The sequence below is a fragment of the Ochlerotatus camptorhynchus genome, unplaced genomic scaffold, assembly GCF_037179485.1.
Source record: "Ochlerotatus camptorhynchus isolate MF236.1 unplaced genomic scaffold, CSIRO-AGI_Acam_v1.1 ptg000577l, whole genome shotgun sequence".
NCBI classification, from domain to species: Eukaryota; Metazoa; Arthropoda; class Insecta; order Diptera; family Culicidae; genus Ochlerotatus; species Ochlerotatus camptorhynchus.
Window position 1 is genome coordinate 4772520 of NW_027041058.1, and position 21225 is coordinate 4793744.

Genomic DNA, 21225 nt, shown 5'->3' on the forward strand with positions numbered 1-21225 from the left:
TTTCCCCAAGTGCACTTGGAATCGAACCAGACACCTAAATACTTAAACGACATGCTGTGAGTTATTTTTCTACCCACAAGTTGAAGCTGAAACTGTGCTGGATAAAGCTTCCTAGAAAAATCAACCATCTCTGTTTTCTCCGGAGAGAATTCGATACCCAGATTCATTGCCCAAGTAGACAAATTATCCAAGGTATCTTACAATGGTACTTGCAGGTCCGGTGCTGTTGGTCCAACCATGGAAACCACGCCGTCATCTGCAAGCTGCCTTAGCGTGCAATTTTCGGCCAGACATTCATCAATGTCTTTGACATAGAAATTGTACAGGAGGGGACTTAAACATGAGCCTTGTGAAAGACCCATGTAGCTGATTCGTGCAATTTCCGAGTTGCCATGAGAGAAGCTCATTCGTTTCTCGGACAACAAATTAAACAGGAAATTGTTGATAATCGGAGAAATCCCACTCGCATGGAGTTTGTCCGAAAGGATGTCGATGCAAACAGAATCAAGCGCCCCTTTAATGTCCAAGAAAACTGAACCCATCTGCTGTTTTTCAGCATAGGCTAATTGGATTTCAGTTGAAAGTAACGCAAGGCAGTCGTTCGTCCCTTTGCCACTACGGAATCCAAATTGCGTATCTGAGAGTAAGCCATTTGCCTCGACCCACTTGTCCAGACGAAGAAGAATCATTTTTTCTAACAGCTTCCGAATACACGACAGCATCGCGATGGGACGGTACGAATTATGATCCGACGCGGGTTTACCGGGCTTCTGGATGGCGATAACTCTCACTTGCCTCCAATCATCCGGAACAACGTTGAGCTCAAGGAATCGATTGAACAAGTTCAACAATCGCCTCTTTGTGACTTCTGGGAGGTTCTTGAGCAGGTTGAACTTGATTCGATCAATTCCCGGAGCCGAGTTATTGCATGAATGAAGAGCAATTGAGAATTCTACCATCGAAAACGGGGAGTCCATGTCATCGTTTTCCAGCGGCGGATCGCGAGTGTTGCATCGAACCGGAACCGAATCGGGACAAACCTTACGCGCGAAGTCGAAAATCCACTTGTTAAGCCTGGTACGCAGCTGAAAAGTAATGACGTTTTTATGTGCTACCGGATAGGACACGGAATGCAAAAGAAATTACTTTTCCTCAGCATTTCTTGACCCAGTACGCAGTTCAAAAGAATCGAATCGATTACATTAGTATCGTGATCGACATGAAGGTGGCGCATTCTGAATGCAATTTCACTTTCCTTGCGGAATAATGGTCTGATCAATTATTCCGTTAGGTAATGTTGGCGTTTATTGCAAAACTGATGTTTTGGATGCATTTAAACAACATAAACACTAATAAGTGTTTATTTTACAATTTGACGACATCTCCCTATAATCTCAAAATTTAGCAGACTATAACTGTCAAATTTTCTTTTGGGAAAAATCCTCAAAAATTACTTTTCCGTTTTCTTTTCAGCTGCGTACCAGGCTTTAGAGTAACATTTTGCACCTTCATAGACTCCTGAGCTGAAATTATTTTCTCAGTCAAGATCCCTCACCTCAATGACGTTTATATAAGGTCCGGGCCAAAGGGCTGATTGGTGTTAGTGAAATGTGCAAATGTTTAGTGGTGTTCGTATTTTATTGCAATGTTTATCTTTTTACACGAAACAGCTGTGGGCAGTGACGTATTTCTATCTGTTCTCAGTATGTTGGCAGTGACGTATTTCTATCTGTTCGGAGATGTTCAGCAATGTTTACAACATTTTTGTTTCTAACACCAGCAAGCTACCTGTTGGCCCAGACCTTATATAAATGTCATTGCCCTCACCTCACCCACAGGCGTGCATGCTTTGATCGTTTTTCTTGATTTGTTTTGATTATTTTCCACTTATGCGCTTGTCAGATTGTATTCAATTGTTTTGTTCCACTGCTTTCCTATCGGCTTCATTCCGGAATAAATAGCCTGGGAAAAAGTTTATTGTAGGTGTGGTGTGGAATAATTAATCAAACGATTGGGGGGCGACCCCGGCGTAGTGGTTAGCATTCATACCTCTCACGCCAAAGTCACGAGTTCAAATCTCACCCCCCGGACAAGTCACGAATGACCCAAGAGCGTTAAAGTGAATATAATTCAAAAAAAAAAAAAAAAAAAATCAAACGATTTTCTCAATTGCAAAGATTGCAAGAGTATGGAGAAAAACCAAAAACGCCGTCGCTTGGAAGCTTCGGAAAATCCGGAAACAGAAAATCTGTCGCGTCTTTCCAACCCCGATGACGAGATGGAATATCCCGAAGATGGCCAAGGAGGAGAAGAACGCTTGATCTCTGATTGATGACCCGGTCGTGATTGTAGATTCTGAGTTGAATTTAACCGGTGAAAATCGTGGCTGCGCTCAATCTATGCCGCCGAGTGGCTTGTATGGTTGTTGGCTGCTGGTATCGGTTCGTGAGTTTAAGGGTAGGAGTTCAGGAAAAGATGCAGGTAAATTGGGAGTTTCAGGAGACTCTCCCGCGGAGTTTGTGAAAAACTGTTGGTTGTTGTCCCAACAGTTTCTCAAACGTGAGATTGTCTTCGTCTGCGATGGAAATGGTGTTGCCCAGCCGTCATGGTGCACACAAAGGCAACCGGATGAAGAAGATTTCAGTCGTTTCACATTATTTAACGATAAGTCTTGTCACAGGTCACATACCGTTGACAAAATCACAGCAACAATTTTGCAAAACTGGAAGAACAAAGAGATTCATCTTCTCTTGCACGTGTACTCTCTTTCCTTAAATAACAAGGCATTCCATAAGGTGGTGAAGGACACTCTTTAAGAACCCGAGGAACGCGATAGAGCTGGTGCTGCGTCCAACAGATCTGTTGGACTATTAGCTGAAAAGTTACGTCAAACGCACGGGGATCATTGGCAAGCAGTGGATGTTGCATGGATGATGTAGGCTAATGCCAGACCCTTGTCTCCACGAAAGCCTGATAAACGAAGGACCTCCAGCGCACTTGGTGAAGCTTTTCACAGCCAAAGAGCTCCCGCGATTGAGGCAAATTCGCAGCGTTGCAATGAATTCTAGAACCATCAAGAATCCAAACAGAATGGAACCCAGGAATGCTCTTTGGATAAGTAAAAAAAAAACTTTTGGTAGGAAATGGGGGCTAAAATCTAAAATGATCCACTGGATTTATTTGACGATTGTAAGACCCAGGTGGCCTAAAACCAATGAAAAATCAGCTCAGAAGAAGCTGGGGAGCCACTCTCTCAATAATTGGTGCAATGATCAGTACACCAAGTATGGCACTAGATGCTCTGCTTTATCTGCTTCCGTCGCATCAATTTATTCAATTAGAAGCCGAAAGGAGTGCATTAAGGATCCGACGGTCACAGAATTTTCTTAAAGGTGATATTAGAGGACATATGAGCATCTTAAAAATTTTCAATATTTGATTCTCTTGTGATACAAAATGAAGATCGGATGAAGAAAAAAATATCACTTCGATCGTCTTTACAATGTAACAGATGCGGATCGCGATTTGTGGGACAATGGGGGACCAAACATTCGTCCAGAATCAATTGTCTTTTATACAGATGGCTCTAGATTGGATAATCGTGTACGAGCAGGGGTAACAGGTCCAGGAATAAATATCAATATCTATAGGCTACTGGACTACCGTGTTCCAAGCAGAATTTCAAGCAATTCTTGAATGTTCTTAAATTTGCTTGCGTAGAAATTATAGACATTCGAATATCTGCATTTTATCTGATAGCCAAGCAGCACTAAATGCTTTGAAATCAGCCACATGTAATTCTAAACTTGTATGGGAATGTGCAATGTCACTCCAAAAATTGACCTGCCAAAACCAAGTGAACCTATTTTGGGTTCCTGGTCACTGCGGAATTCAAGGGAATGAGAAAGCCGACATACTAGCTAGGCTTGGATCATCTCAACAATTTATAGGACCAGAACCATTCTGTGGAGTTTCTACTTGCTCTCTTAGAATGGAGTTCAAGAAATGGGAAAAAATGAAAGTGGAGACCAATTTTAACAACACTCTCATTGCTAGGCAGTCGAAACGGTTTATTAATCCGAGCATTTAAATGACTAGCAAAATTCTTGAACTATCAAAGAAAGATCTCAGTATGTACACTGGTTTAATAACAGGAAAATTTCAAGAGGACATGTGTCGATTATATGGCATAGAAAAAGAAGACTCTGAACACCTGCTATGCTCTTGTACAGCAATCTTCAATAACACGCGGATATTTCTGGATAAGGGGCTGACAGAACCCTTTGATATTTGGAATTCAGTTCCCAGCCAAGTAGTGCAATTCATTCGAAATGTAATACCTGACTGGGAAAATACTTTCAGTCAGCCTATGCCGGTCGCTTCATAAAATGGTGATACGACTACTGGTCGCAGTAGTGCTCAGAATACCTAACACGGAAAAATAAACGCAGGGTAACACTGAACCGTTCCGGATTCCAAAGAAAGTTTTCTACAGCATTCGAAAATTTTTGCTCTGTTATAAGTCCCATCTGTCGATAATGCTTCAGTTAACCCTTCTTGTCCAATGAAGCATAACTGTGACATTCTGGGTTTTGTGACAAACTCATCCCTACAAATCAAACGTTCACCTCTTACTCCGTATCCTCTAGATCTAAGCATTGACCTATTATCAAAACTAACTTCATCCAGGAAGATTAAATATTGATAATCCCATTTGATTTCACTCATTTCTTAGGCAAACCGGACGACGTCTTCGCTACGTATTTGAATAGCTCGTCCCTTGAGTGCTTTTCAGCCTAAGCCCTTCCTGGCGAAGGATTCGACAAATTGATGATGCAGAAGTGGCGATCCGGAACGTGTCTTCAAACAACCGCTTTGCTTCGTCCAGTTAAATAGTCGGTTTGCAGCGATACAATTCAACCAGCTATGTCCGCTTACCTGCACCAAATTTTGTCACGTCGCGTTCTGAAACGTGGAAATCCATTTGGAAATGGTTGACTTATGCTTCCGATAGATGATTGCAAACTAAGCTTTGGATAGACCAAGGATAAAGTATCCGTAAAGCGCATGATATGCGTTTTAAAACACTCTTTAGTGATATTAAAATCATATTGTTCACAGACAGAACTAAAAGCTCTAAGGCAGGAACTTAAAAGACTATTGAACCCATAACTTTTGCTGTGTCCGGGAATGACGATGAGAGTGGGATACCGTAGTTGACGATGAGGCGCGCTGAGTGTAACTTGTTCATCAAGATCATCAAGAGATCCCGATCATAGTGCTGTACTGCAGCATGCAGTACAGCACTATGTACAAGCGATTCCAGGGCTTTTCCCAGACAGCAGAGAATTGAGATTCCACGATAATTTTCTACGTTGTTTGAACTGCCAGATTGGTGAATGTGCACCATTGACGCTGTTTTCCACAAACTTGGAAACGTTTTCTCCTGCAGCGAACGATTGGACAAAAGTGTCAAAGACACAGCCAGTGACACAACGCAATTCTTTACCAATAATGGCGACAAACCATCTACCCCTGCTTCTTTCAAAGAATCCAACTTTACCAGTGCTGAGTCGATGTTATAATAAGAGTCCCGCCAAGAGAAAAAGTCGCGAACAAGCAGCACTGTTTGTGATTTATTTTTTGTCGGAGTAAACGGCAACCAGATTTTTTGCGCTAGCATCGGATGACTTTGATTCAGAAGTGAAAAATTTCATGTCGATAACGAAGCAGCTTCTGGGTGACAAAAACCATTAAAGATCCTGAAAAATGTTCACGCAAGTGCTTGGTATAACTTATAAATACCACAATGTAATAAATAAAGCGTTTTTCATCTAAAATTACTAAAATATTGTCATCTGTGGGAATAATAATGTTTATTTACTTTGCTTGTTTGGTACTCCGCTTGACAGTTCGATTGGTACTTCTGGCTTCACTCTTGGCGGGACTCTTATTATAACATTGACTCTGTACCAGCGCATTAAGGACTTCATCATAGGAGAATATGAAGAGTGGTAGGTGAATGTCATAGGATGGCACCTTTTGGAAGCAGCCCGAGCGATGTTCAGGTGAAGTTGAACAGAACACGCTCTGAAGAAAGTCGACTTGCTAATCGGATCCGAATAAAGATTAGCAACCTCGTCAGGTGTCTTCGCCATAGAATCACCGTAGAAGACGTTGTTTGGCAAACGGTTGTTAGTTCTTTGAGCCCTATGGGGTGTTTACACTTATGCTATTTCACTAGCGCTAATGAGCCAGCTGCTAGCTAAAAGCTCACCAGCATAATGGCTTCAGCGACTACCAGCATGAGATTTCAGGAGCAACTGAAATTTGTGCTAGTGGGCTAGTACACTAGCGCTAGGAAATCCACACAGATGTAAACGCCCCATTAACGTGCCAGAACATGGATGGGATTTGCTTCAGATTTGGTACAGTTGGTAGCTTGAAGTAAGTTGCTTGTTGAAGGCCAATTCGATGATGCGAAGCGAGTCTCGGTTCTCGTTAGATTTGTCAGCGAAAAACCGGCGTGCTTTTCTCAGTTTGTTGCGCAGGGCACACAGTCAGCCGTCCACCAAGGTTTCCTGTTAACAATGCTTGAGACGTGACGACTACGAGGAACATTTGCATGACGTATTTCGTTAAGCTTGTCATAGAACAGGATAACATTTGCATCAACAGAGTGTTCGCTCAAGAATGACTCCCAATCGACAGATGGAAAAGCGTCGCCAAGTGCAGCAAAATCCAAGTCGATAGCATCCGGATGAGGTTCTATTTGATGGAAGGCGCAACTGTGCAGATCGACTAGAACGATGGATGATGATCGTCGATGGGCATGATCGGGACCGGTGGTTGGGATCTTTCAATTTCATCTGGAACATTTGTGAATGCTAGATCGAGTAGTCCGCCGTTCGGGTTTGAATAGGAATTCATTTGCACTAAGCTAGAAGCATTCGATGTTAGATATCCATTTACTTCTTCGTCTAAACACCACTGAAGTTGAGGGAGGTTATAGTCACCGAAAATAAGAATGACGTCATTATCCGATGAGCAGTCAGACACATTTTGGACAGCTGAAGCGTGAGTCAAGTACAACCCTGCATCGGAATTCGGGCAAAGATAAATGCCAAAGATGTTCAGCGATCGTTCGGGAAATATCACACGAACAGCAATATGTTCGAGTTGCCTATAATCGACCAAGGAAACCTACAGGAACGTACATTGCAGCCTAGTATTCACAGTTACTAGGACCCCACCTTCTCTCGTGTTCTTACTAGTAGTTTTACTACGATCACATCGGAATTTAGAATAGTCCGAGGTCAGTTCCGCGCTACTTATATCGAATCGGAGCCGCGTTTATGTAAAAACTACAATATCGTAATCACAGCTTGATAAACTTAAGTTCAAAGCAGTGGTCGAAGGTCCCTCGCATTCTGGTAGTAGATTGACCGCAGACGATGTCCTGGTTCAGCTGTGCCGTTGTTGCTATTGATCGCGTGATGATTGGATACAGCGCTAGAACCGGAAAACTGATCAGGAGTTGGAAGCATCAATCGCACACAGGGCCAGGACGACTGATGCACGGCGACGGGAAAAGCTCGAATGTGGTGGGGAGATTAGGGGCTTCCATGAGCACACTGAGTTGATATGCTCGCCAAAGATCTGAAACCGTGGAGTGAATCAGGAGTTGATCTGGTCGGAAATGAATAGTACTTGCCTATAGCATCGGGTTGGAAGATCACTTCTCCAGGGCCGGCACGACTGTTGAACGACGACAGAAATGGCACGACTGTGGCGAGAGGATCAGTGCCTTGCATAGTGCGAACATCTAGCGTCCCAGAGCAGCTAACTGTTGCGTTGAAGAGAGAGTTGTTGTTTCGATTCGTTCCACAGGACTTATTTCGATGATATTGTAAGACGAAGATTTATCGGAGATGCGTCGTTTTTTGGCTGGAATCTTCGAACGTTTACTCCATCATGCCAGTAGAGTGAATCACCTCCAACTGAATCCAAGTCCGGTGACACTGACACTTTGAAGGCAACAAAGGTTAGCTCGCTGAGTTGTTTTCCCTTCGATACCAGCTTGGCGCATTTAACTGTGGAGTTTTGTACGTTGAAGGTGTCACGAAGGTATTCCAGAACATCTTCCGTGGAAAGGGGTAATGTAGACCGAATACAGTTCTTCCGGAGGATCGGTGTTGTTCTGTTGATGGCAACGTTCGTTTCTATTCACGACCCTTAGGTGGCTCGATGTGCGATGTCGTTGGGATGACTGATGCTCCAGAGCCACTCGCCTGCGCAGCTCCAGCCGCGATGGTAGCAATGTCGTTACTGGTGGTGGCAGTGTTGGCAAACCAGAAATCAATTGATATTTTTCCGCCCTCATGCGCTCGCAATATCACGCGTGATATTGGAACAAAATATCATGCTTGATATTGATTTTACAAGCTCCTTTGATATCGCGAGACTATTCACAATGTGCAAAAATCAAGCTGAGAGTTGACTCGACACAAAAATGATTCCGTTGCACATCGTTTTCTTAGAAAGAGAAAGCATAGTTTGCTATCTCTTTTTAATCTTCACCGATGGCAGACGCGAAGGGACTGCTGTAAAGCGAAAATCATTAAACTCAATCTCACCACAGTTTGGTGAGATTTGCAGTTGGTGAGTTTTGTTAGCTTGATATTCTGAGCTGTGATGTCACAGCTTGCAAAATCAACCGTAATAGTTTGCTTGTTGATTTTTGTCTACGAAAATCAATCGTGATCTTGGGCGTTGGTGAGATTTGATTTTTTGATATTTTCACAACACTGGGAGGTGGTGATCGTAGCTGTAGACATGACAACGGAACAGGTGGATGATGCACCTGATGCCATTGCAACGGATGTAGTGCTAACGTTGGGTCTGCTGGCGGTACTGGCAGTAATAACATTAGCGATGGTCGTTGTGGTGGTAGTTAAGGCTGCAGCTCGACTGGCAACAGGAGTGGTTACCGGGGTCGTTGGCTTATCATGATCACCGAAAATGTTCCCAAAATTATAGTGCAGCGAGCTATCAAGATTCATCCGATCTATGCCGAGGAGAAAGTCTGTAGGAGTATTCATTGATGTTCTGGACGACAGCTGATGTAGTCTTGCATCCACGTTCGATTCCCTTCTCATGTAGATGTCCAATTCGAAGATCCATGCAGTCCACTCTGATCATGAGACCACGAAATGCGTTTAGTCTGTGAGATTCACGATCCATGACTATTGGATTAAAATTAACCCTACATGCATCACAGAACCAAAGTAGTCCAACGTTTGACGACCAAGCCTTGAAGTTTGTAACGTTTGTAACCAGCACAATTTACGTGAAGCAGTCTGTTGCAGGCTCCGCTGCAGAGCACATACTTGTCGTTGTCATCAATTGGCTCCGCGCAATTCTTTCATTTTGATTGAAACCTCTGCAGCTGATGTTCCAAAGTTGTCCAAAAATACGGTGATAACCACCCGAGCAAAGTCGATTAACAAACTGAAAGCAAATCGATATTAAAGTTTGCAGTTCCTATCACAATGAAAACTTATTTTGATTTGAATTGTCACGACATTAGTCTGATATCATATTGTGCTTCCATTATGAAGTAAAGACTTTTTAAATGAAAGCAACTTCACTTGAAGTTCTGCTGTTAACGTCTTGTTTAAAATTTAATGTAAGCTCATCTGTCGTTGAACTAACGATTATTGTTTATTTGTTTTGTTTAACACATTTTAGAACATTCGTTACTTGCCCGTGGTTAGATTTGAGCTTAAGCCTTTCAACGTGAGAAGCATGGATGCTAACGATTTACGCCAGGTCCGTATTCAGTTAAACATTATGAATGCAAAATCAGAAATCAAAGTGATTTCTTTGAAAGCAAGATTAGTTTTCCGTTTGATTCAACAGTGTACAATTTTGCTCTCATTTCTGGTTAACACAGCAGTTAAGTCAACCAAAATGAGATCAACTGGAGTATTCAAAATAAGTTACATCATAACAACAAATTTTGATTTCAATTTGATCTCCAACTTTGCTCGGGCAGTTACCACTTCCCTGACGTCGGTAGCATTGGTACTCAGTCAAAAACAATTTTATTCGACAGAATTGTTCAAAACGGGTCGAAAACGTTGTTACAACGCTCCAAACTTCTCAGGTGATTGTGACTATTGTCGGTCGCCTCATTTTCTTTGGTTCTATTATCGGTAACTCGAAATCTGTCGTATTTTGTAGTGCGTATGTTTCATTTGAAGAAAACCTGACTTAACAGGTTTGTTTCTTCGTAAAATTGTAAGCAGACTGAAGCTGAAAGACTAAATAATCGGTTAAATACATTCAGCGAAGTGTTTTGGTGTTTTGGCGAAATTAACGTTTAAATTTTAGTTGTCGAAAACAGCCAATGGGTGCCGAAGCCATAATTTACCCTACATAATAACAGTTCTAAAAATTTAACAAAAGCTGTTGTTCTACGACTTTTGTAGATTTTTAATTATCCAAAGGTTTTAACATTTCAAAAATCTGCATTTTTCAAAAGCTTTATTATAAAAATATTTCAAAAACATTGAACAAGGATATTTTGAGTAATTTAAGTTTTTGTCAGTTTTTTTTTTTAAATTTCTCAGTGGTGGCAAGTTTCCATGAAGAACATTTTATAAAATAAATCGAACTAGCAGTGAGAAATGACTAAGAGTATTTTAAATTTCTACTGATATCACATAATGGAAAACGGAAACGGAAAGAATTGTCATGTCATGTACTCGGAAGTAGTCGAAATTCCTCGGTCCAAACAGTGCATGCAAATGATTCATCGTAAAAACTTAACTCCTTACATCAAATTAACTCAATGTGTCACCAGTCTTTGGTATCAGCGAACTCTTCCGAGAATAAAATACCGTTGGCCCTCGCTTTTTATCAATGATGGGTTTACTACGAAAGTAGTTTAGAATTTCGCACTAATCCCAAATGATACGTGCGCCTGATTAGAGCGCCCTCGGTCGTGGACAAGTTTATACACCATCCGCAAAGACATAAACCTCAATTCCACTCAATCAGACTCAATTTGATAGCTCACGAGGCCCGGGTTCCGTTGAACTTTTATTCCTTCCATGTGTCTTTAGTTTACCGGTGACGTCTTTCGTTTGTGTGACATTTGTCGTTCGATCGACCGCGATCTTTGCTGATGGATAAGTAGGCACGTGTTCGCCCTCCTATTTTGACAAGTGATTACGCCCGCGTCGTGTCAATTTCTCGGTGATTGAACCGAGTGACGTCACCACTGGAATTGTGTGTCAACTTTGTTTGACAACTCGCGCGGATTGCTTAGCTCGTCAAATTTGCACAGTCCCTCTATTAGACACATGCCAGCAATCCGACGTGCACCCAACCGGGTGAAGCCGCTTCATGCATCGATGACGGCGGCGGTGGCAGCTTACTTTAATGGGATTATTATTTAATATTATCAATAAACAATGTAATAACAAAAACGGTAAACAAACACACAGGCTCTCAAACGTGCACGCGAAATGACGATCCCGTCTCATCGATCGTCTTCCCGTATTCCCATTGGTAGCCATACGTGGGTAGGTGTGTTTGTCTGTGGCATCCTGCGCGTGTATTTTATCGCCGGGGCGCATGGCAGTCGGAAATTAGCACAGCTCGATTGTGACAGTTGATTGGCACTTAGAAATTCGAAAAATTTAAATCCCTGATAAATTTAATCTTTTCCTTAACTTTAACTGGCAACGAAAATTTTTGGGAAGTTCAAGTGGATATGCAGGCGACTTCAAGTAAAAGATCAAAGATCTTCAACCAATTCAAACCTCTTCGAAGTAGGATTTTCCTTCAGTTGTTTTCCAACTATTCCCACGATGAATGACCCCTCGGATCATCTAGAAGAGCCACGTTGGAATTCCTTTCAGCCATCGTGGTGAACTTATATTTTAGTAGAAAAATAATACAGTCAACTTTTCACAATCCTACCTATATACCGTAAACCGGTTTCGAGTAACTGAACTATTTCTGACCAATTCCGGGGTCCCATCGAGTGATTCTCCATTAGTTGTGTTGTAACTAGGTAACTTGATATGAATCGTCAAGTCGATGGTCCGTTCAATATCGCGTTGTACAGAGTTGACTGTATTTACTGTTTACGCTTTTCCTATCCCCGTATCCCATGTAGGAAAACGGTTCGAAGCAAACGCACAGAATGGGGCAAGGGGTGATACGCAAGGGGTCGAACAATTTGCAAACACTAATGAAAATTGGCGCCATCATTATCGTTTCGCTCATAATTCCTCTCCCGGACGACGATCGCGGACGATTAATTCCTCCAATACCTACTTCTAACGATTTGTTTTCGCTCGTATCGGCTTTCCTCCGCCGCTGCTGGCCATTAATAACTGCGATGGTGCTTGACGAGTTGTCTTTATTGGTAAATCATCGTTTGCCTGTATAGCAGGTTCCCCTTCGGTCTGGAGACGCTAGCGGAGAACGACAAATGCGACGACGACGGCGATGATGGAAGAGACTTTTTTTTACCGACCGATCGTTATCGATCGAGTTAAATGAATGCGTTATTTGCCTCTAATGAAGCCATTTTATTTTTATATGCAATCTTCGATTGATTGCGCTTGGTTGTTAGAATGTTGCAGCTATTCAAATGCCGCCGATGACAGGCAAGTGTTAATTTGGATTTTATTGTTCTAATCTTAACTTGCAGATCTCGGAATGTACGGCCAAGGGTGGCGAGTGTGATGAGAGCAAGGGTCGTCCGGTGTGCGGTACTGACAATCAAACTTACCCGACCAGGTGCCATCTGATCCGGGCGCAGTGCAGTGGACATCAGGTTAGCCTGAAACATCGGGGGACTTGTAAAGGTGAGTGGTTTTGTTTGATGTCCTTTACACTTCTTTTTCTATTACGGGCTTCTGGGGTAAGCACCCCCGGGGCAAATTATTATACAGGGCTGTTACAACAGGCGCGGATTTCGTGATTTTCGCGGATTTGTAGCGGATATAAACTTTCAGTCGAGAAAATCACGAAATCGTTTAATGATGTCGCGAAAATCGCGATGAGACTGATGTGCTATCTCGAAGAGAGTCCGATGGCAATTCAATTTGGTAGCGTGGTCAGTTAGTTGATATCTCCTAGCAGAGGTCGAGTGTATTGATTACATGGTCACGGTGAAGGTCGGCACGGCACGGTTTTCGGGTGGAATTCCGTCGAGAACAGCTTCATCATTTGAGGCCCACTTACGTAGCTGGAAACCACCTTTTGCTAGGAGTCCTTCTGGCTGGTTTCGCAGCTCGATTACTTCCGCTGCGGTTTTGCTGCTGGAAAAGGGATAGTCCACGTAGAAATCTTTCTGCTGAACTGTAGCTGCTAAAGGGAAATTAGGTCTGGAGAAGGCTTCCAGACGATGAGCTGGACTGACGTGTCTCGAGGATCGATAAGAGCTTGGCGATACATCATTTTAACGTCTGCGACTATCATGACTTGGTGCTTCCGGGAACGCATTGTGATTGACCGTATGTCTACTTGAACGGTTGGCCCAACCATAAGTGCATCGTTCAATGATGGCCCTGTAGGAGTCTTGCACGAGGCGTAGAAGACGACCCGTAGTTTCGTAGTTGTGCTGTCTTCGCGAAGCACCGCATGATGTGGAAGATAAAAGCGTTTGACGTTTGGCTCTTCGTAGTCGTGTATCCGCTCCACATGATCAAGGTCGACGAACTCGTCTATAAATGCCTTGTACTGCTGGCGTAGATCAGGACTCCGGACTAGACGACTTAGTAGGAGATGAAACTTACGGACAGCAGTCTGACGGTTATCCGTAAGTTGCTCAAGGACGGCTTCCTTGAAAGGTAAGCGAACTACGTATCGGCCCTCCGGGATACGCGACACGGTTTGATAAAAATGCTGCTCGCAGGCTTGCTCTTCAACGGAGTAGGTGGAAGGTGAACTGTCCTCCTCGATTTTCTAAAACCTTTCCATGAGATGATGGTAGCAACGGTGGATTTTCCTGACAGTACCCAGCCAAATACCGAGTTTACCAGCACCGGAAGATGGTCGCCGAGAGGAATTTGGCCCGGAACTCGGAACAACTCGAAGAATATCAAACAAATGCGGTTGATATTGCAAGCTGTGATATCGCAGCTCGAAATAACAAGCTAACAAAACTCACCAGCTGCAAGTCTCACCAAACTGTGGTGAGATTGAGTTTCATGATTTTTGCTTCACACCCGAACGCAATCGAAGCTTCCATAACGGCTGACAACAGTCGCTTCGTGTCTGCCATCGGTGAAGAGAAAAACAGAGAAAGCATATGGACATCTGTCAAAAGTAGCTCCAATCGAACCGTCAAAATGCACCGCTTTGCTCGATTGGAACAGCTTTTTTCAGTTTTGTGGTGACAGTCGTCCATACTTTAACTAGAGGGCTTTAATTATAATACCTTCTCTTGCTAAGACGACGAGGTGCAACGGGATCATTTTTTCGTCGAGTCAACTCTCAGCTTCAACTTTACACGTTGTGAATAGTCTCGCAATATCAAAGGAGCTTGTAAAACCAATGTCAAGCATGATATTTGCTCCAATATCACGCGTGATAGTGAGAGCGTATGAGAGCTGAAAAATATCAATTTGGCATTCACATACGTAAAACATTAACGGGGCTATGTAATTTCATCGAATTTCAATAATGATTTCTATCAAGTACGAAACAAATTAACTACAGCCATCATCTGGCCACAGACAAACAGACATAACACATTGAGTACACTGTGATGGGCAGTACGCTGAACTGATGGCGATAGTGTATAAACGACAAACGCAAGGCAAATGACTACGCGCGCCACAGGTGGTGGTACTACCAACTACGATACATTTAAATTGACCTTTAAATTCGTGTTCGATTAGCAACTTACGAGTGTTATGTCTGTAATCTGGCTATTTCTGCAGCATTCCGAGTCACCTTGCTAGTCTTCTTCAACTTCCGCGTGACAATTTCCGGCGTTGCACAGGTCATTTTATCAATTTATTCTAGATATTGTAAACATCGTTTGTACAACGCTCCTTAGATCTATCCCGTGTAAAAGCGGATGTTGGCAGTGAACGATTGAGGGCAAAATCAATCCAACAAGGATCTTACAGATGTTGTTAGCAATGCCATTTTTGATTAACTTTTTAAAAATCCCAATTTTTTTTTTAATAATTCCAGACGTCTGCCTCGCATCCCGAACGTACGCCCTCCAGCATCGGTCCAACTCTCCGTACGGGGTGAAATTTGTGCCCCGCTGCCGGGAGGACGGAACCTACGCCCCGGTCCAGTGCTTGGAAAGCGTCGGCTGCTGGTGCGTCAATAGCCAAGGCAAACCACTGCCCAACACGACGGTCCAGCACGGGAAACCGGTTTGCGTGAAGAAGGGCAAATCGAACCAGCGGCGATCCTCGCCGAGAAATCCGGTTAGAAACAAACGCAGTAAGTATCATTTGTTTATACCCCGTGGCCTAATCCTACCAGATTGATAACACGACGGCATTCCGGCAGTTCGCAGGTTCAAAATATTTATCGATCCGATAATTTATGGCGCTCTCTGCATTTTTTGTTTAGCACGCGCTCGCGGTTCGATTCGATTGGTTTTTTACGAGCTTCATCATTTTCGCCTTAAGTGAGTGGCTTTTTAACACTTTATTATCGCGCTCTGCCATCTGACCAAAAATCGGGCTTCTGGCCATGTTGGGGGAATACTGCACACTCACAGGGATTAAAAATAAGCCACGCGGGAAACCGGTTCAGCTCTCAACACTTGTCAACTTCTTACGACTCACGGCCTTTTCTCCATCGACAGGCTGTTCCCGCATGGACCGGGCCGTGTTCAACCGTAATTTGCTGAAACTGTTCGAGAACGAGCACATTCGGGTGCAGCAGAACGTGAAAGGCGGATTAACGGCTTCCTCCGGTGGCAGCGGTGGCGTCAGCGAGAAAACCGTCCTGGATTGGAAGTTTGCCTCGATCGATGGCAACCGGAATGGCATGCTGGACAAGACCGAGTACCGGGAGCTGAAGCGACTGATCAAGAAAGTGAGGTTTCTGAGTGACGTTTGTTTGGTGGGAAGAAGTGATCGAATAATGTCTGCTTTTGTTTTTGTTTTTTTCTACGGTAGGTTGTGAAACCCAAACGCTGTGGTAGGTCTTTTGGGAAGAGCTGTGACGCCGACCAGGATGAACGACTGTCGCGACTGGAGTGGGCCAACTGTTTCTCCAAAGACAATCTAACACGTAAGTTGAAGATGGTTGATTCCGTTTGAGGTCGTAAGTTTCCATCACTCGAAAGCATCATACTAATTCATGCATCATGAAAATTCCAATCCATCCCCCGAATGGTGTTTGAAAGTTCTAACAAATGTTGCAAATAGTGCGATCGAGTAGCAATTTTTTTTTCAATTTGATCATGATGACCTAAAACTTACCTTAATGTAGTTTGAGGTGGGTGGTACACTTAGTCCGTAAATCCATATATTTTTGAAAGTTTTTTTTTTATATCTATATTAAGGAGACTTTCTGCCCTGCGCTTGTTTGTCTCCGGTTTTTGAAAGTTGATAGCTAAGGCCATATATGATTTGAATAACACTTATTTTATGATGATGCTATAGTATCGTACCGTCAAGTAGCCAGTCACCGTCGGTACTCCATTCACCGTGTTTTTTTGTAAGTTCTATTACTCTTTCGAATACATATTTACATACCGGACATGAACGAAAGAGTTCTCTTTTGTTCGTGTTCGGTATAAATATAGTATTTCTTCTGCGTGTGCTCATTATTCTCGTACATATTAGTGCTGGGGCTCAGATTATACGGATATTTTTATTTTTAGATTTTATTAAATTTTGGCAATTAACAGATCTGCCATTCCACATCAGGTCACATGGGCACCTAAAAACCAATTTTTTGGCAAACATTTAGAACAGTAAAAAAGGAAACTGTTAAAGGGAGAATACATTTGAAATTTCACTATTCGGATAACCGGGTAGTTACTATCCGCCTGATAACCATCTCAATGTTTTCTCAACTTATTTTATTTCAATATTGGGCACTAGAAAGCATGAAATTCTGTATACTGAATATCAATTCAACGATATTTTATTTGTCTTAAGTAATTTTATTGAAAAAAAACTAAAGTATCCGGATAGTTGAAGTCCCAGCTCTAGTACATATGTGTTCTTGGGAATTCAATTGAGTAACTATTGAAACACAATTAAAATACTATTGATTTTAAACAAAACTTGTTGTTACGGATTCGAACATCTTTTCTTCTAGCACTTTAAAAAAAACTCATATTTGCATCTTAAAACATTGAAAAATTGGAAGGAAAGGTTTACAATGCAGGAACATCTGAATAGATCAAATAATGTCAGGGCACATCAACTAACGTCAGGAAAATTGCGGGAACTTTTAAAAAGTTCTGAGAAATTTAGGAAACTCTTGTGAATCTTACTGCATTTCAGAGATCTATAAGACAGTAGCAAAAACTTCAAAGATGCGCCTAATTTCAAACCGCTACATCTCGAAAACGGTGTGACTTAGCAAAACTTTACTCTGGTGCTATTTTATTGTAAATTTGATGTACTTTCATTATATAAAGTCGAAAAAGTAATTGGACCAAGTTTTGGATATTTTTCAAAAAATTTGAGTTTTTTTTTAAATCCTAACTTTTTTGTCCATCATTTCTTCAACTTGACCTATAGTGCAATAGGTGGTATTTTTTGTCCCCTAAACATATCAACAAATAAAAAAAACAACATTTTTTAAGAAAAAAATATTTTAAAGATTTTCATTGAAATTAAAAAAAAAAGTTGGAGAACTTTTTTAGAGTGCATATTTTTTTCAAATAGTCTCATCCATTGTCTGCAATATTGCCCAGCACACCAAACCGATTGAGCAAACAGTTTTTGAGTAAAATTTTTCTGAAGATAAGCTTGATATTTTTCTATATGCCCTTTTCAAAAATAAGGCTGGATTCAAAATGGTGATATAAAGATGCAAAATGGCATTGTCGGTCATAAGGAACGTTTCTGCAAAATTTCAACCTAATCAAAAAATACAAAAATAAACCGATTTGCGAATTCGTAGGGAATTGCTCTATAGACTCTTAAGGATCTCGAAGAATTAGTCATTTTGTTTTGGGTTCAGCTTCCAGGGGTTGGAATCTTCATCAGGGCTAGTTTTCATTTTAGATCGTAAAGCTTTTTGCACTCAATGAAGAAGGTCAATTCCAAGTACTGAAACGTCAACAGTTTTAAATTCAGTAGTTGGATATTGAACTATTGTAAAATGGGCATTTAGAAATTGGAGAATTGAAAATTGATTATTTAGAAATTGGAATGTATGAACTTCCTCAGTTGGAAATTGAACAATTTAAATTTGAACAGCACGAAATTGAATGGTTGGAAATCGCAAAGTTGGGAATTCAACAGTTTTAAATTTAGTAAATGGATATTGAATAATAGGAAAACGGGCATTTGGAAATTGGGCAATTGAAAATTGATCATTTAGAAATTGGAATATATGAACTTGCACAGTTGGAAATTGATCAATTGAAATTTGAACAGCATGAAATTGAACGGTTGTACATCGCAAAGTTGGAAATTCAACAGTTTTAAATTTAGTAGTTGGATATTGAACAATTGGAAAATGCGCATTTGGAAATTGGACAGCTAAACATTGATCATTTGAAAATTGAACAGTTTGAAATTGAAAATTATGAACTTGCACAGTTGGAAATTGGTCAATTGGAATTTGAACAGTATGGAATTGAACGGTTGGAAATCGCAAAGTTGGGAATTCAACAGTTTTAAATTTAGTAGTTGGATATTGAACAATTTTAAAATGGGCATTTGGATATTGGGCAATTGAAAATTGATCATTTAGAAATTGGAATATATGAACTTGCACAGTTTCAAATTGATCAATTGAAATTTGAACAGCATGAAATTGAACGGTTGTACATCGCAAAGTTGGAAATTCAACAGTTTTAAATTTAGTAGTTGGATATTGAACAATTGGAAAATGCGCATTTGGAAATTGGACAGCTAAACATTGATCATTTGAAAATTGAACAGTTTGAAATTGAAAATTATGAACTTGCACAGTTGGAAATTGGTCAATTGGAATTTGAACAGTATGAAATTGAACGGTTGGACATTGCAAAGTTGGGAATTCAACAGTTTTAAATTTAGTAGTTGGATATTGAACAATTTTAAAATGGGCATTTGGATATTGGGCAATTGAAAATTGATCATTTAGAAATTGGAATATATGAACTTGCACAGTTTCAAATTGATCAATTGAAATTTGAACAGCATGAAATTGAACGGTTGTACATCGCAAAGTTGGAAATTCAACAGTTTTAAATTTAGTAGTTGGATATTGAACAATTGGAAAATGCGCATTTGGAAATTGGACAGCTAAACATTGATCATTTGAAAATTGAACAGTTTGAAATTGAAAATTATGAACTTGCACAGTTGGAAATTGGTCAATTGGAATTTGAACAGTATGGAATTGAACGGTTGGAAATCGCAAAGTTGGGAATTCAACAGTTTTAAATTTAGTAGTTGGATATTGAACAATTTTAAAATGGGCATTTGGATATTGGGCAATTGAAAATTGATCATTTAGAAATTGGAATATATGAACTTGCACAGTTTCAAATTGATCAATTGAAATTTGAACAGCATGAAATTGAACGGTTGTACATCGCAAAGTTGGAAATTCAACAGTTTTAAATTTAGTAGTTGGATATTGAACAATTGGAAAATGCGCATTTGGAAATTGGACAGTTAAACATTGATCATTTGAAAATTGAACAGTTTGAAATTGAAAATTATGAACTTGCACAGTTGGAAATTGATCAATTGGAATTTGAACAGTATGAAATTGAACGGTTGGACTTTGCAAAGTTGGAAATCCAACAGTTTTAAATTTAGTAGTTAGATATTGAACAATTGGAAAATGGGCATTTTGAAATTGCAAACAATGAAGTTGCACAATTTGAAATTGAACAGTTGGATATTGAGCAATTGGAATTTTAACAGTATGAAATTTTACAGTTGAAAATTGAACGGTTGGAAATCGTAAAGTTGTGAATTCAACAGTTTTAAATTTAGTAGTTGAATCACCGACAAACCGACATGAATGATCATGCAAATTACAAAGAAATTTCTGATCAAAGCACAAAACTGACATCTGCCGCCGTGTTCGCGGAAAATATTTATCCTAGCCACGAACACGCGTACAAAATTTATGAGTTGGTTCGTGTCTAACCTATTTCGGGCAAACTATTTATATCTAGATAAAACATTTCTATGGTTTCGACACATGCAATCGCTGCACATTTGAATCGGCCGAAAGTTTAAGTTTCATGTCGGTTTGTCGGTGGTTGGATATTCAATAATTGGAAAATGGACATTTGGAATTTATACAATTGAAATCAAATTATTTGGAAATTGAACAGTTTGAAATTAGCAAGTATGAAATTGTACAATTGGAAGTTGATCAATTGGAATTTGATCAGTATGAAAGTTAACAGTTTGAAATTGGAAATTGAACGGTTGGAAATCGCAAAGTTGGGAATTCAAGAGTTTAAAATTCAGTAGTTGGAAGTCGTTCCTGCACTTCTTTGCCACCCAGAGCGCTAGTGTTGCTACGCTAGCTCACCCTGTTGGTAAAACATTTAAACTCAGTTCAAACATGTTTGCAACAGATGTCGCTAGATGCACTATTGCAATAATACATTCATTTACGCTATAAAATACAAACTTAAAGAAAACACTAAATATGATTGAGTTCTATTTGTTTTCTTATAAATAAGCAATAGCTTTCACAGTCAAAATCGTGTTAAAGTAATTGAGATTTACAACGGCTGTCCAGTATATGTATCATTACCATTCGCCTTCGGTAGTACATTTTGACAGCCCGTGAGTGTGTGTTGCGGAGCGGAAGATAAACAAAGCGTTCTCCTTTTCAGTGGTTTCAGACTAATTCCTCCTCAGGTTCGTCAATAAGTTTATCAATATTTTCAGCTTATGCAAACATTCCGTATCGGAAATCGAAATTGCTTCGAAGAGTTACAATCCCGGTTTATGATCGTGATTATTGGTCATCGTCACATCGACTAATATCAGTTCTATTGGACCGTCCTGCATTAGTCATGCG

The 21225-nt window shown here is 40.8% G+C and overlaps 1 protein-coding gene and 1 pseudogene across 2 annotated transcripts in view; both read left to right on the top strand.

The window, feature by feature from the left end:
• LOC135713790 (uncharacterized) overlaps nucleotides 1-12233 on the top strand; it is a 46722-nt pseudogene extending 34489 nt beyond the window's left edge.
• LOC135713709 (SPARC-related modular calcium-binding protein 2-like) overlaps nucleotides 1-21225 on the top strand; it is an 84161-nt gene that overhangs the window by 45434 nt on the left and 17502 nt on the right. For both annotated transcript variants that reach the window (XM_065236916.1, XM_065236917.1), the window contains exons 2-5: nucleotides 12731-12887; nucleotides 15229-15489; nucleotides 15860-16092; nucleotides 16176-16290. In XM_065236916.1, the coding sequence (XP_065092988.1) occupies nucleotides 12731-12887; nucleotides 15229-15489; nucleotides 15860-16092; nucleotides 16176-16290 (766 nt within the window). The remainder of the gene's footprint in view (nucleotides 1-12730; nucleotides 12888-15228; nucleotides 15490-15859; nucleotides 16093-16175; nucleotides 16291-21225) is intronic.